A 15,372-nucleotide genomic window follows, 5' to 3' on the forward strand; every position below is an offset into this window, starting at 1 on the left:
ACATGAATCACTTACTTAATAGCATGGACACTTTTCCAACAATTAAATGCAAATAATATATGTGCCATAAACTGACTAAAAGAAACATCATTACCATAAATTAAACAAAACTTGTCTTTAGGGCATACATTTCCAACATTAAATTCATCATATATCTTAGGGCTCCCTCAACCACTTGTGCAGAAAAAGAATGGAAGGTCCTTGTGATCGATAGAGAAGGCTAGTGTTAAGGAAAAACCCTCAGAAAAAGTCTCCAAGAGAAGACAGATCCATGCTTACTCTTCCCACTAGGGAATCTAGAGGAAAAAGTAGGGAGCAATTATTATGCTTAACAAAGAGCACAAGTATGATAAAATGGGTCCATGGTACGTTGGATAAGCCCATTGCAATGAAAAATCAAGTGAGTGAGAAAAAGGGGTTGAATGGCTAAGAGGAAGGCAAGGGATGAAAGTTATAGTAGGGTGCAAGCAAGTAGTGGCCCAGGCATTGGAAGTAAACAACGATTACATGAATTGGTACGCGAGTAGTAGGTGCACATAGAAGGTCATGCGACCATGCGGTCGGGTGAGGCTGCTTGGCCAGGCGTTGACCGAGAGACCAACGAGACATGTGATCGTGTAGGAACAACCAAGAGACTCTCGATCAAGTGCTCGCCCGCATGACACTGAAAGACTAAACCGCGTGTTGCACACATGGAGTGCCCGTAGCCATGCGGTTGCCTAGTCAAGAGTCATCTGGGTTGACCAAGGGCCACACAACCATGTAGGGTTAGAGACTTGTTGAAGGGCATGTCGTGCATTGGATTGGTTAAGCTGACCTCCGAGATGCCCACCAAAAATTGACTGAGATGGATAACCCATCCAATCGATGGATGACTTGTCTCGAAAGAAAATCGACTAGGGGTGCTGGTGAGGATCCTCGCACAGACCTTCCAATGCATAAGTTAGCCTCTCGAAAGTATGGAATACTTGAACGCAAGAAGGAAGTGTGAGTGGCAGAGATGACATACCTCCCTCTATCCACCTATTTGAATGCTTTTATAAACTAAGAAGAGTTGAGTGACACGGTGTCTTTTTTACCCTTTAAAGAATTGTAGGCCTATCGTCCTCTTTTTAAAACTTCAAAACAAAGTGGACTTCGAGTTCTGACAGATCATGGTTGAGACTCCTCCCAATTGGAATACACCACTTCGTTGGTGTTAGGACAACGAGTGGCACATCTAAAAGAAGGAGCTCCCAAACATTAGGATTGCCCAGGTTGTCTATCGTAGAATGATAGAAAGATTGTGCGCTCTTGGTGCCTGCAATCTATCAGATCTTCTTACCCTGGAAAATATTACAATTCCAAGTTGGGGTGTTTAGCTCGAGGACATGCCCTGGCCCTCCAATCTCGCTTTTATGCCACCATCGACTATGCCCAAGGACGCCTTTTAGGCTAGGGAAGAAGATGAGGGCCAGGAGGATGATGGCAGCAAGGGAGAGGATAAGGGTCCCAAGGAAGAAGATGTGGGGATCTTTTGAGGGCTACAAGTTCTCCACATACTTTCATAGTCCCTCAAGAGTAGTCCTCCCCTAAGGGTAGACCCTAAGTATCGTAGATATTTTCTTTATTCATTAGTGTCAATAGCTAACTTTTGATTCAGTCCTTTGTTTTGCAGACATGCATCTTTTTAGGGAAAAAATTGTCATCCCTCTCTTCCACCAATTCCTAGGGTTGAGCTTAGTGATCCATCTCACAGATGTCCGCGGCTAAAAACATTAGAAGTGAAAACTTTGATGAACTCTCCCAACATTAAGGCATCAACTCTGTCATCAGAAGTACCTGTGGCAAACCCCGTTCCCATAGCAGACCCCCCTCATTTTGAGAGCATTGCTGGAGACCCTCCTAGCACCTCCAACTCCCGAAGAGGGGATGCTTCTGTTCTCGCTCATCCTTCAATGATGACCTTCAATGTATCCAAGAAAAAAGTCACCAACCTTTTGTTCCCTTCTACGAGGACCAATGGAAGCTAAAGGGAGAGCTCTCAGGCTGCCTTGCAATTCTCCCTCCGATTGTTGACCCCCGTGCCAATCCTTGGCAGCATTTGGCTAAGAGGCGAACATTTCCACCCCTACCCCACGTTGATTGATACAAATTCTATAAAGGATCTTAGGGTTGGTGCTTGCATGATATATGCATCTATACTCCCCCAAGATGAATGCGAGTTCTTTGCAAAATGGCCTAGTGTTGCCGATGCACATGAGCAAAAAATAATCGAGCTAAGATGGCTTTGTTGCATTTGTATTTTTGTCCCCACTATTAACATTGACCTTATCTTTCTTTCTAATGCCACACTTTTGTCTAGTGGGTGCAAGGATTGGTGATCTCAAAAACCATCGAAATGGCATACCATGCCAAGGGAGAGGCAGAGAAGAAAGAATGATGGGAGACCCAAATGACATGGAAAGAGCATGAGTGCTCCCTCCAAGAGGACATCCAAAGGATGGAGTGAGAGACTAATGACTATCACTCCAAGTTAGAAGAGGCCTATGCTGGCTCTTCGAATATGGGGAGGGGGGGGGGGGAGATTAAGGAGCTAAATAAAACCAAGGTAACATTGGAAAAAGAGCTTAGCAAATTGTGGGTGGCCCATGATAACCTCTTGCAAGAGCACTCCTTGAGGGTGGATGACATTATTGTTAGTGTTGGTGCCATAATGATAGATTTAGATGGCATCTGGCATTGGACTAATGATGTAATTCTTGTAATACATAATAAAATATGTTTTCATATTTTAAGGTCATATCTTCATTCATACCTCTCCAATCATTATATATGAACGAGTCCCTAGATTTCCTATTAAAGGTCTTATTCTTAAGTGTTAAGAATATGTGACAATTAACCGTTGTAATAAGAATATCTTAATGATAATTCCCAGTCCTTAGACTTCTCAGAAGGGGACTATGAGTAGTCGATTACAAACTGGCACATGGGATACTACCTTTGATTAGTATAAGATGCTAGTGATAAAAGATAGTGAGTCGCATGTCATAATCCATGAGATGGATATAGTATACATGTGGGTAGATGCTAGTGGAACATTTACTGAATGTGATGCACGTGATAGATCACATGGCTGAGAGGATTAATGGTCTATCACAGGCTTTGATTGTGTCCTTTGACCAAAGGCAACACAATTGTCTTGTGTGTTGGTGCCAGGGACTTGTCGTTGCTAAGAACCATCTGGTTATCGGGTGGGAGATGCATTGTGTGGCCCTGTGTAGTGGAATATGGAGGAAAGTGGTTGCTAATGGGATCCATCGACCTCGAGCATGAGGTGAACATCCTATTCGATCAATGATGGTCTTGATTGTAGAAACCCCTAACTAGGGTACACTTGATTGTAAAGTGTTCCAATGTCAGAAAGAGTTCCGATGTGTCATCTCAATCTCACCACACTGATTTTAGCATAGTAATTGAGTTAGTGAGTTTAATCAGTCCATGAATGTCACTTGATCAGGATGATAACTGATGGAGGGATTATAGTACATGGGAATCAAAAGCCCAAATAGGTTCTATTATGAAGTAAGCTTCATTATTGGTATGATCGCCCTGACATAATGCTAGTTGTCACTTAGAGTTTTTCAGGGTACATCTAGGAGATTGAGAGATCCTCGTTGTAGATCAAAATGTTTGGTCAAAGTCAAAGAGTTTGACATGTCCTAATTGCTACTTAGTAGTGAACCTAGAAGGTCACACACATATCCGGGTGTGATGGTTGATTAAGCGATTGAGGCTGAAATTGTCATTAAGAGTTAACGGATATGGTTAAATGATTAATTAATAAGGAGCGATTGTCAAGAGTTGATGTGCATGCCGTTAAGAGTTAACGAGGGCCTTAGTGTCATTATGAGATAATGAAAGTGCTATTAAGAGTTAATACCGGGCCTATATGCAATTTCTAAAAGTTTTGGATAAAGGGGCCAATATTGTCTACAACCTTGGGGAACTGTTCACAGTTTCGCTGAGACTATTGATAGTTCCTTCCAAACTGTCGACAGTTTCTATCAATGGCGTTGGAAGATTGCACGATCGATTTGTCATCTTTTACAACCTAAGGAGGGACACGTGGCTTGGGAGGACAAGAGGCTCGAAGGCATGTGTCCTTCTTATCATCCTGTTGTCTCCTCTCTTTCTCCTATAGCCAATTTTTTGGATTTCCATTTTTTGTGTGTGCCATAGGGTTTCTATTTTTGGGAGAATATATAGTCTTGTGTTTGTGCTCACAAGGCAGACGACTAGAGTGAGTGTTGGCTCATTTTTCTTAGCCATTCTTGTTGTTCTTCTCCCTACCCAGAAACCTTAACTCCCATTGCTTTTTCTTGCTTCTCTCATAACTATTGTAGCTCATTGTTCTTGATAGTAAGACTATCAAACTTGAGAAACATCTTTTCTTTTGCACCTACTTCATTCCCAGCTTTAATCTCCCTTACTCTCTCTATCTAGCACAAAAAAAAGGTAGTGGTAATCACCATCTTGCTAGAGCGTGGACTGACTAGGCCTCTTATATTTTTGGGAGTTGGTTCGATCTAACTGGAAATTTGTTCATGAGCTATTTGGAGCAAGGAGTTCCTACTATCGGAGGATTTTAGCCTTTACATCGACCTTCAAGTGTTGAAAGGTATACCAACTAAACCCCTTATGGCATGGTTTAGTTTCCAGTTAGCATATGGACATCGAAAGGAGTCTTGCAAGCTGATTTTGGTTTATGTTTTTCCTTCCATTTTATTGATTTTTCAAAAAAGTTTTGAAAATCCGATTAAACCTTTACATTGATACTCCAATAGTTGAAGTTTCTCATCAATTACCCATTACAAGAAGCAGATAAAGTCCCATAAGGCCCAGCGAGAAGAAGAATTTTCTATAGTTCGCAGACTGCTAAGAAAGAAAGATGCAATACGGGAGCTGCTTCACCAAGTACGAAGTCTACCTTGCACGCTTCTTTTGGAGTCTTGGCATCATTAAGAGTAGTTTCTCAAACTAGTCTTTATGCAAGAGGTGGAGAAGTTTGAGGCCCTCGACTGGCATGTATATAACGATCTGGATCACACGAGCCAAGAAATTTATTTGAACTCAAATCTAAAAGATGATTTAACAAATTTGTTTGATCCATGGGAGTTGTACATCTTTGTTTTGTTAGAGGTGGAAATGGTTGATGCCTTCTAGGGGATCGTTAGCTAAGAGGGAGGTGAAGAACCACCGATCGAGGCCGCTTTTCCTTTCGGGCAAGAGGAGGGTGAAATCCCATCCGTCCCAAGTAGCACTGCTTTCTCGTTTGGCTCTACCAAAAGTAAGCGAATGTAGGATGTGCTCACCCCATCTCTTATATATTTTATTTTTTTCCTTACTTGGATGTAGCCGAAATTTCAGTCCATTTCCCTCAATGCCAATCTTAAACTTTCATTTCTTTCTTTAATGTAAATCTTAGACTTTTATTTCTTCATTCTATTGGGTGTTGTTATTCATGGACGCTTGCAAATAACACATAGAGGTAGTCAAGGAAAATTCTTCATAATGATTTGTCCATCGAGGGTCTCCCTCTACTATTTGATTGGGGTCTATATTACTTAACCATGGGGTCGACCACGGCTAGGCTTATCTCTTTTAGGGTTGTGGTGGGCCCATAACGTCTTGTTCAATTTTAGTGTCATCGGGACAAGTGACTCGGCAGGATGATTGCTAATTCTATAGCCGTTGGGCCAAGTGATATGTGATTTTTGCAGGATGATCTAAAATTCCTTATGATGTGTGACTTATGCACAATTAATTCATACAAGTGTACCTAAGTCAAACATGCATATAGTGATGAAATAAGTGTCGATCCCACAATTACTAGATCATAATACCAAACTAATTTTAAATTAAGCTAAATTAAACTAATTAATTAATTAATTGAACAAAAAGAAAAATAAAAAACTAACAAAAAAAATTAATGCAAAGCTAATTTTTTTTCTGAGAACTAATAAATGCATGCAACTAGGGTTTAGATTTCATTTAATCTAAGTTATGTAATTATCTATTTAATCCAATTCAAAACCAAAAATACCCTTACATTTTTTTAAAATTATTTGCATGTGATGGTGGATTTTTCTCAATTAATTAATAAGTTTTCTTGAGTCATATTAATCCTTTATTAATTCAATTATACTGTCAAATTTCTAAACATATGTCAAAAGAACAAATAAGAATTAAGTTTTTTGGAAACCTCTAATCTCGGAAGGGGATTTGACTCACTAAGCTGCCTCGATTCTCACACATAAACTAATCATCTTTCAATATCATAGTTTGACATGTGATTTATATTGCCTATGAATCTAATTTATAGCAATCTTTTAGTCAATTATGCATAAATCATCAAATCCTTAAAAGATGATTGTTGTTTCCAAAATACAACAATCTATTCTTTTTCGTGGGAGAATACAATTTGTGCATGCTTAATCGTGGTAGTCTCGCTCAAGCCTCGTGAGCGTTTTGAGAGTTTTGTCACCAACACGCGCTGAGAGTCGTCACCAATGCGTTGGGAGTCTCGTTACCATGTGCTGAGAGTCTAATGAATGAGTGGGTCTGATGATTAGGTGGGTCTGATGATCAGGTGCCCCAAGATGACCGAGTGGCCTTGATGAACGAGTGGCCTTGATGAACGAGTGCCCCTTGATGATCGAGTGGCCCTTGATGAATGAGTGACCCTTCATGACTGAGTGGCCTTGATGAACGAGTGGCCCTCGATGACCGAGTGACCCTTGATAACCAGTGGCCTGCAAGACGAGAGCACTGTTAGGGCGCAGGTAGGGGTCCCCGCGTAAACCCTCTGATGCTTAAGTCAGTTCTTGAGAACAAAAGTGCCAAATTGTGTTGAAGGGCCCAAGAGTGCATACCTCATGTGGGAGGAATGGTCTACTATTTATAAAGGAGGAAGAGGGGAGACAGCATGCAATCGAGGAGAGAATCTCGCGGCCCATTCTAATGATTTCGTAGCCCATTCCGATGATTTCACGGCCCATCCAAGAATAGCTGTGGATCCCTCAAAGGTCGAGGCGATAAGAAACTAGAAGCAACCAAAGACAGTAACTGAGGTGCGAAGCTTTTTGGGATTAACCAGGTATTACAGGAAGTATGTGGAAGGGTTCTCTAGAATTACCTTGCCACTTACACAATTAACAAGAAAAGAAAAGAAGTTCGAATGGAGTGAGGCGTGCAAACGTAGGTTTAATGAGTTAAAGGACAGATTAACATCTGCCCTGTTCTAGAGATGCCTCAAGGATCGGGGGGATTCTCTATTTATACTGATGCTTCGAAAATCGGGTTGGGATGTGTTCTCATGCAAAATGGCAAAGTGATAGCCTATGGGTCACGACAATTGAAGAAGCACGAGTTACATTATCCTACCCATGACTTAGAGTTAGCAGCGGTTGTGTTTGCCTTGAAGCTTTGGCGGCACTACTTGTATGGGGAAAGGTTCGAGGTTTTCACGGATCACAAGAGCTTGAGGTACCTGTTTTCCCAGAAGGATTTGAACATGAGATAGCAACGGTGGATGGAGTTTTTAAAGGACTATGATTTTTCGATTTAATATCATCCCGGGAAAGCCAATGTGGTGGTTGATGCACTGAGCAGGAAAGGGCCTGCGTTGCTGGCCAATGTGATGGCTCGGGAATGGGAACTAATGGAGGCTTTCAGCAAATTGACAGTGGATGCAGTTCCTGAGAAAACATCTGTTTACGTTGCTGGCCTGACAGTTCAATCTCGTCTGGTAGAACAGATCCAGCAAGCTACTATGGAAGACCCAAGGATAAAGTTGTGGGTTGATGACCAGGGTCAGGTCAAAAGCCCAAACTTCAATCTTGTAGACGGAATCTTATGATTCGGGAATCGAATCTATGTGCCCAAAGTCAGGGAACTGAGGCAAACTATACTGAATGAGGCACACCGAGCTAAATACACCATCCACCCTGGTGCTACTAAGATGTATCGCGATTTGATGAATTTGTACTGGTGGCCAGGAATGAAGAAAGACATAGCCCAGCATGTAGCTCGATGCGATGTCTGCCAGAGGATAAAGATCGAACATCAAAGACCTTCTGGGAGACTTCAACCTCTGGAGATTCCCGAGTGGAAATGGGAACATATCACTATGGATTTCATTACTGGACTACCAAGGGGACCTACGAGCAACGATGCAATATGGGTGACAGTGGACCGATTGACAAAGTCCGCTCACTTTTTACCCATGAGGGTAGGACAACTAGTTAGCAAGCTGGCCCAATTGTATGTGAGGGGATAATCAAATTGCATGGAGCTCTGGTAAGTATTGTGTCTGATAGGGACCCAAGGTTTACCTCTCGATTTTGGGAAAGCTTACAGAAATGTCTGGGAACACAGTTATGCCTGAGTACAGCATATCACCCTCAAACAGATGGACAATCTGAGCGAACGATCCAAACTTTGGAAGATATGCTACGGGCCTGAGTAATCGATTTCTCTAAAAGATGGAAGGAACACCTTCCTTTAGTGGAGTTTGCATACAACAACAGCCATCATAGTAGTATTGCTAGGGCACCCTATGAGGCTCTCTATGGTCGAAGGTGTAAGACGCCCCTATGCTGGATAGAGGTAGGCGAAAGGCAACTCACAGGCTCGAAATTAGTACAAGAGACAAATGAGAAAGTCAAGATAATTCAAGAACGAATAAAAGTAGACCAAAGTCGACAGAAATTGTATGCAGACAATCGAAGGAGAAATTTGGAATTTCAACTCGGAGACAAGGTGTACCTAAACATTTTTCCCTCCCAAGTCCTGTATCGAGGTATGAAGCGAGGAAAGCTAAACCCTCAATACATTGGACTGTATGAAATCCTGGAATGAGTTGGATCAGTGGCTTACCGATTGGCGCTACCCCCGACGATGTCCGGTATACATAATGTCTTCCATATCTCCCGACTTCAAAAGTGCAAGCCCGATCCCTATGAAAGGATTCCTGAAGAAGCTATGGAGCTACAAGAAGATCTAACGTACTTGGAAGAACCCATAGAAATCTTGGATCGAAAGGAGCAAATTTTGAGGAACAAAATGATACCCTTGGTTAAGGTTTTGTGGAGACATCACATCCTAGAAGAAGTAACCTGGGAAAGAGAACAGGAAATGCGCCCGAAGTACCCACACCTTTTTGAAAATGCGATGTTGCTGAAGTGAATTTCGAGGATGAAATTTTCTTTTAAGGGGAGGTGGATGTAATATCCAAAAATTTGTAAGTTATTTCCATTAAATAAAAGAAACATTTTCCCGATTTTCTTTAGGTTCTCGAAAACTCAGGAATTTGTGAGATTCAAGGATCTTTAGGCGACCTAAGTGTAATGGACTTCAAAGTTTTATTAAAACTAACTTTGGATTCCAAAAGTTATTAAAAGTGGCTATGGATTTCAAACCCAAATTAAATCAAGCTTGGGACACATGGAAACCTTTCATTTTCTCTTTGAAAATAAAAATCAAAAGTAGGGATTAAGCACCAATCTCAAGAGATACTTGTCAATAGGAAGGGACTCTCATAATTAGGAAGACAAATGGCGCAAATCCATGGATCCAAGTGCCAAGCTCTCATTGGTTTAAGATGCCTATATATACTAACCATTTGGCAAGATTTTGGGAACCACTTTGAAGGGGTAGGTAGCATATAAAAGAGGGGAAACTCTGCGGGAAAAAAAGAAAGGAAGATCTGCCCATGCAAACAGTTACCAAAACTATGAGGTAAGCTCATTTTTTTCTGTAATAACATAGAGGGTCGAAAGAGGAGTCCGTAGGTTCAAACAACACTCGAATCGAAGTTAAAATGAGAGAGTTATGCCCGTTTTAATTTTTGGGGTCGAAAGTCCATGCGGCGCATGCGCCACATGCGCCCAGCAGGGCTGCGCATCCAGGCATGTGGTAGCCCCTTGTGAATGCGCGACAGGCCTTCTGGGCTTGAAATTTTTCATGCAACCTCCTATTTTTAGTGGGTACTTACCTATCCAAAAACATTTTAGGTTTGGCTACAAAAAGGTCTCGATTTTTATAGAAACAGCTCACTTGGAGCGACGTTTGGCCTTAAATTTGTGCAACTGAGAGTGTGAAGCTTCGGTGAGTGGTTTATGCATCTATTTGGTACATATTGATCATGTTTTCTTACATTTGTGTGAGGCTTGTGGTTGCATCTCACCTTTCCCTATGTTTCATGCATACTTTTCTTATGTTTATTCTACTTCGTTGCATTTGTGGCTGTGGCAAGTTCCGGGGGCTGACATGTAAGTTCGGGGACCGTGAAATGGATTTGGTGTGATGGACATATCGGTGCGGGGGTGATTGCAACACCCTGGCATGGGCTTCCATAGAGGGGGAGAAACTGCATAACATCTCATTTTTTTGGCATTTTCATGCATTTATTTCCCTCACTTCACAAACCACCTCACTTAGATATAGCTATCTAATTTGAGTGTTCATACTCATGGGATATTAGACGTCCCAGGTGTAATACCCAAGAACTTTGGGTTATTATTTTAAAGGAAAATTGAAAATTTGGGAAAATTAAGTATCTGAAAAGCCTGAAAAATTTATCGAACCAGCCGAAGGGGGTACCCTAATGCTTAAATGTCTAAGGAAACAAGAACGCCTCTAGCGAGCATCTCGAGGCATGATTTTTAGGACTGAAAGAAATGGAATCAGGAACTGTTTTCGGTACAACAAAAATGCAACTGCCATTTAGGCTGCAAAATCGAATTCTCGTAGGAGAATCTCGAAATGATAACGGGCACCTTGGGAAGCTTCGATTTGTCGAGTAGAACAACCCTTCAGAAGTTTTAAGAAAAAAAACAAGTAGGTTTAAAGCCAAAACGAAGAAATGGGCCTACGTGCAATTTTCCAAAGTTACCCAAGGAGCGTCAAAACGACATTTTTTCCATAAGTTGCAAAAAGGAAATTGGAAGATTGGAACTTGAGGGACTTGGTGGTAATAATTAAAAGTCTAGGGGTATGAAAAAAAGGGGCCAAAAATGGGAAAACTGAAACTAAAGGGCCATAGTGAAAAAAAAAAAAAGAAGAAAATTCGGCCATGGCTTCTGACGGTGGCACACGATCTCTGGATGGCCGTTTCAGGCAATGGGCTAGCACGATGGATGGTCAGGGATCTTGTAGGAGTCATCATGACCCGACAACGGCCACCGGAGTGGCCGAAATTTTGAGAAAATCGACCAAGAAAGCTGGCCAAAAATGGGAGACCTGTAACTCACTTTTGTAGGCATTCATCAGTGCTTTTAGGTCAATCTAGGGGTGGTAGAGACTCATAAGGAAATGGACAAGGCATCCAAGGCCATTTGAAGCTTCAAAATCGCCTATAAATAGAGCTCGAAGATGGCTAAAATTTTTAAGAAATGAAGCTTCAAATCGAGGGCTATTTTGGATGAATTGAGAGGCAAGGATAAGGGGCTTTTGTTGCCCATGGCTTGAGGGTCATATCTGGAGCATTTGGTGAGCAACGGAGCAGAAACGAAGCCGAATCGAAGCCTCGCCGAAACCCTAGGCGGACCACCTGGCCGAGACTTCAAGGCCTTCGTTGACCGGCTTTCGGACCTCCTTTCGAGCCCATTCAGGTACCATTGTGATCGACTTGGCCTAAGCTTCATTTTGGTATAGATTTTGTATTTTTCTGGCAAGCCGTGGTTGGAGAAGATGACCAGCGCATGGGCCCCACTCGCTAGTCTCACTCGCCCTAGCACGTGCCAGCGCATGCAGGCTTTGTTTTTTGTTCAATTTTTTTTAAACAGTTTAGAAAAATATTTTAGAATTTCCTATGTAAAAATATTTGGAGAGAAATAAGTGTAGGTATTTATTTTGGAATATTAGTAAGGAAAAATTGAGGAAAAATAGAGAAAAAGTCAAGAAAATTGAAGAAAAATAGGTTTTATTGATTATTTAAACAAATATCTTGCCTAGGGTGCTTTGGGAAGTGAGGTGAAACATTTGGTGCGAATTTCAAGTTTTGCACGCAAATTGAGGCAGCTTGCACACTTTTCGAGGTATCCCAATAATTGTGAAAGGTGAGTGGTTTTGTCCCTATAACCCATATATGGTATAATTTCCTTACTATGCATGATATTTTCTTATGTTATGATCATTTTGAAAGTAAAGCAAGATCGCTACGGGGCAAGCAGCGTGGTTCAAAAATTTTGAACCTTACCCCGATCCCGGCGATTGGATCAACGTCGAAATCAAATCATTCACAAACAAATAAATAAATCTAACCTTTAGATTATCGAGTCGTTCGCGGATTCGAGCCGTCCAAGCGTCCGGCCTCTAACTCGTGATACGCGGCACGCGTCCGTTGGCAAGGAGAGCGGAATAGGAGTGCTAGCTCATTCTCCTTTGCGCGGCTTGTGTATGGACGGTAAAAGAACACCCACGTTTCAAATCGATGCCAAAAGAAACGGGGAAGAGTGAACGGCAATGCGTTTTTCAACTCTTGAAAAACGACACAAAAAATCACCTCAATCATGGGCAACCTATAAAAGGATATTTATAATGAAATATCCTAGGGTTTCTAAAACCCTAATGGATTGGGCTAGCCCATTAATTCTAATTTAATTAGAATCATAAGTGGGCTTATTCTAGTCCAACTAGAAATATAATTAAATGGCCCAATCCTTTTATAGGTTAAATAAAATATTATGGCCCAAATCTAATTCAAGCCCAAATATATTTTATTTAATATTTGGCCCAAATCTAATTTGGTCCAAATATAATATTTAATATTTGGCCAAAATCTAATTTAGTCCAAATATAATATTTATTTTAATATTTGGCCCAAATCCAATTTAGTCCAAATATAATATTTAATTTAATATTTGGCCCAAATCTAATTTAGTCCAAATATTAACTTAAGCCCAAAAATATTTTATTTCCTATTTGCCACTCCAACAAATAGAAAATCATTAAATTAGAAACTCCTTCCTAATTTAATCAAATGCCATTTTTAGGAAACTCTTTCTATTATGACGACTCCTCGTCATATCGACGTCATTACGTCTATTTATTCTTTTTCTGTGAGAACCTACGACGGCACAACTTCTTGCCGAAGTGTCCCACTTAACCATACGTCCACTCTCCTTGTTTAAGCCAGGGACCGTGCCTATTGCGTATGACTCATTAGGCTTCCGAATATGTTGGCAATGTGTCGGTACGAACACATAAGACAAGATTGGCCTCTAGCAAGGCGTCATGCCTACCCAATTATTCAGAAGGATTCATAATCCGCAAATAACCTTTCACGAGCATGGTTACCGTGTAATACGATCCTCTCGTCAATGCATCTTATGTGATCTCAAGTATGGCGATGTGTTGCTTGATAATGATCACATGAGTTTTCTTCGGTCTTTCGGATATCTTCACTTAATAGAAAGTGAATCAATAACTCCTTATTGATCTCTTTCACCATGGCCATGGATTTAAAGTGAATATCCACCGAAGGCGCCTTAGATACATCATCCTCTATCAAGGGATAGACGAGTCCCATCTTGGCTATGCACCCATCTCCATAAGCCTCATGATATACCCAACGATCGCCCACGTGCAGCCTTTGTCTAGGCCCATCGAAACGATGTCAAAGCATATCGGTCTTCTTATGAGATGACCGTGACAACCTCAGGTCCAAGGATTAGTTACACCCATCTCGTATGAGAATTCCATCAACATTTAACCAAAATGGATTCTCATGGCGAGTCATGTCCAGTGACACGTTCTCCAACATTGGTCACCTATGTACTTGTCTAGGCATCCCCATGCCTATGGGTGTGAGACCCCCATTGCTATCACATAGCAAAAACATAGCACATACAAGTCTTACCACAATTGTCAATGTCCATTCTTGACATTGCTACGACTTGGGACGTTTAATGATGTCTATAAACTGTGATGCATCATCTCACATCTTTATAGATTATTCACAGTATACATCATATGGACTTCTATCTAGTTTCATTCGGTTATTACAATAATAACAAGAAACTAATAGAATGACTTCTTGTGAATTTGAATAACTCCTTATTCAAATAATAACATGATTACAATTGTCAGTGTACAACATGCCCAATCTGATTGGGTCTAGAGCACCTACACTAACAATCTCCCACTTGCACTAGAGCCAATCATTCATGTATCTTATACCTGATGATCGAACATGACTTTCATGTTTCTCCTGGGACAGAGCTTTAGTCAAGGGATTTACGACATTGTCATCCGTCGATACTTTCTCTACATATGTCACCTCAGCTGATAATCTCCATTATCATATGGTGATGCCGCAATACAAGTTTGGTCCGTTGATGAGACCGTGGTTCCTTCGCTTACGCGATGGCTCCATTATTGTCCCAATAACTGTTATTGGATCAACAATGCTGGACACCACTTTCAGTTCATCAATGAACTTATGGATCCATACAACCTCCTTAGCTGCTTCGAAGGTTGTTATGTATTCGACTTCAGTTGTTGAATCTGCCACTATCTCTTGTTGAAACTCTTCCAACTCATGGCCCAGCCATATAGGCAGAATATGAATTTTGACTGTACGTGATTTAAAATCATCATGGTCAAATTGGAAACTGGCATCCATGAACCCCTTCATGGTATGCTCTTATTCTCCATATGGCAAAAAACATCTCTTTAGTGCTTCACAAGTACTTAAGAATGTTTTTCACAGCAATCCAGTGTTTCTAACCTGGATCAACTTGATATCTACTACATATGCTCAAAGTATATGCGATATCAGGCCTCGTACATAACATGGCATACATGATCGAGCCAATAGCCAAGGCATATTGCGCTCGACTCATCCTATCTCTCTCATCTTGTGTCTTCAAACACATAGCCTTGGAGAGATGTATTCCATGTGACATGGGAAGACTTCTCCTCCTAGAATCTTCCATGCTAAACCTCTTTAGCACCCTGTCAATGTACGCACTATGGGAGAGTGCTAGCAACCTCCTGGATCTATCTCTATAGATCCTTATTCCCAGAATATAGGCTGCTTCTCCCAAATTCTTCATGGAGAAAATATTTTGAAAGCCATATTTTAACTAATTGCATCATGGGAACACCATTCCCTATGAGCAATATATTGTCCACATATAGGACTAAAAGGACTACCACGCTCCCACTAACCTTCTTGTAAACACAAGGATCAACTTCCCTTTTGTGAAAAATCAAACTTTTTGATCTTTTCATCAAAACATTGATTCTAACTCCAGGATGCTTGCCTTAGTCCATAAATGGACCTTTGCAAGTTGCAAATCTTATTTGCATGTTTATGAGTAACAA

General features: G+C 41.1%; 1 protein-coding gene across 1 annotated transcript; it reads left to right on the plus strand.

Annotated features, from left to right (window-relative positions):
* Positions 1–7,288: 7,288 nt before the first annotated feature.
* LOC127788110 (uncharacterized) lies at positions 7,289–7,900 on the plus strand. Its single transcript, XM_052316223.1, has 2 exons — positions 7,289–7,527; positions 7,654–7,900. The coding sequence occupies exons 1-2, from the start codon at positions 7,289–7,291 to the stop codon at positions 7,898–7,900; spliced, it is 486 nt and encodes a 161-aa protein (XP_052172183.1).
* Positions 7,901–15,372: the final 7,472 nt, after the last annotated feature.

The sequence above is a fragment of the Diospyros lotus genome, chromosome 13 (assembly GCF_014633365.1).
Source record: "Diospyros lotus cultivar Yz01 chromosome 13, ASM1463336v1, whole genome shotgun sequence".
In the NCBI taxonomy this organism is placed as follows: domain Eukaryota; kingdom Viridiplantae; phylum Streptophyta; class Magnoliopsida; order Ericales; family Ebenaceae; genus Diospyros; species Diospyros lotus.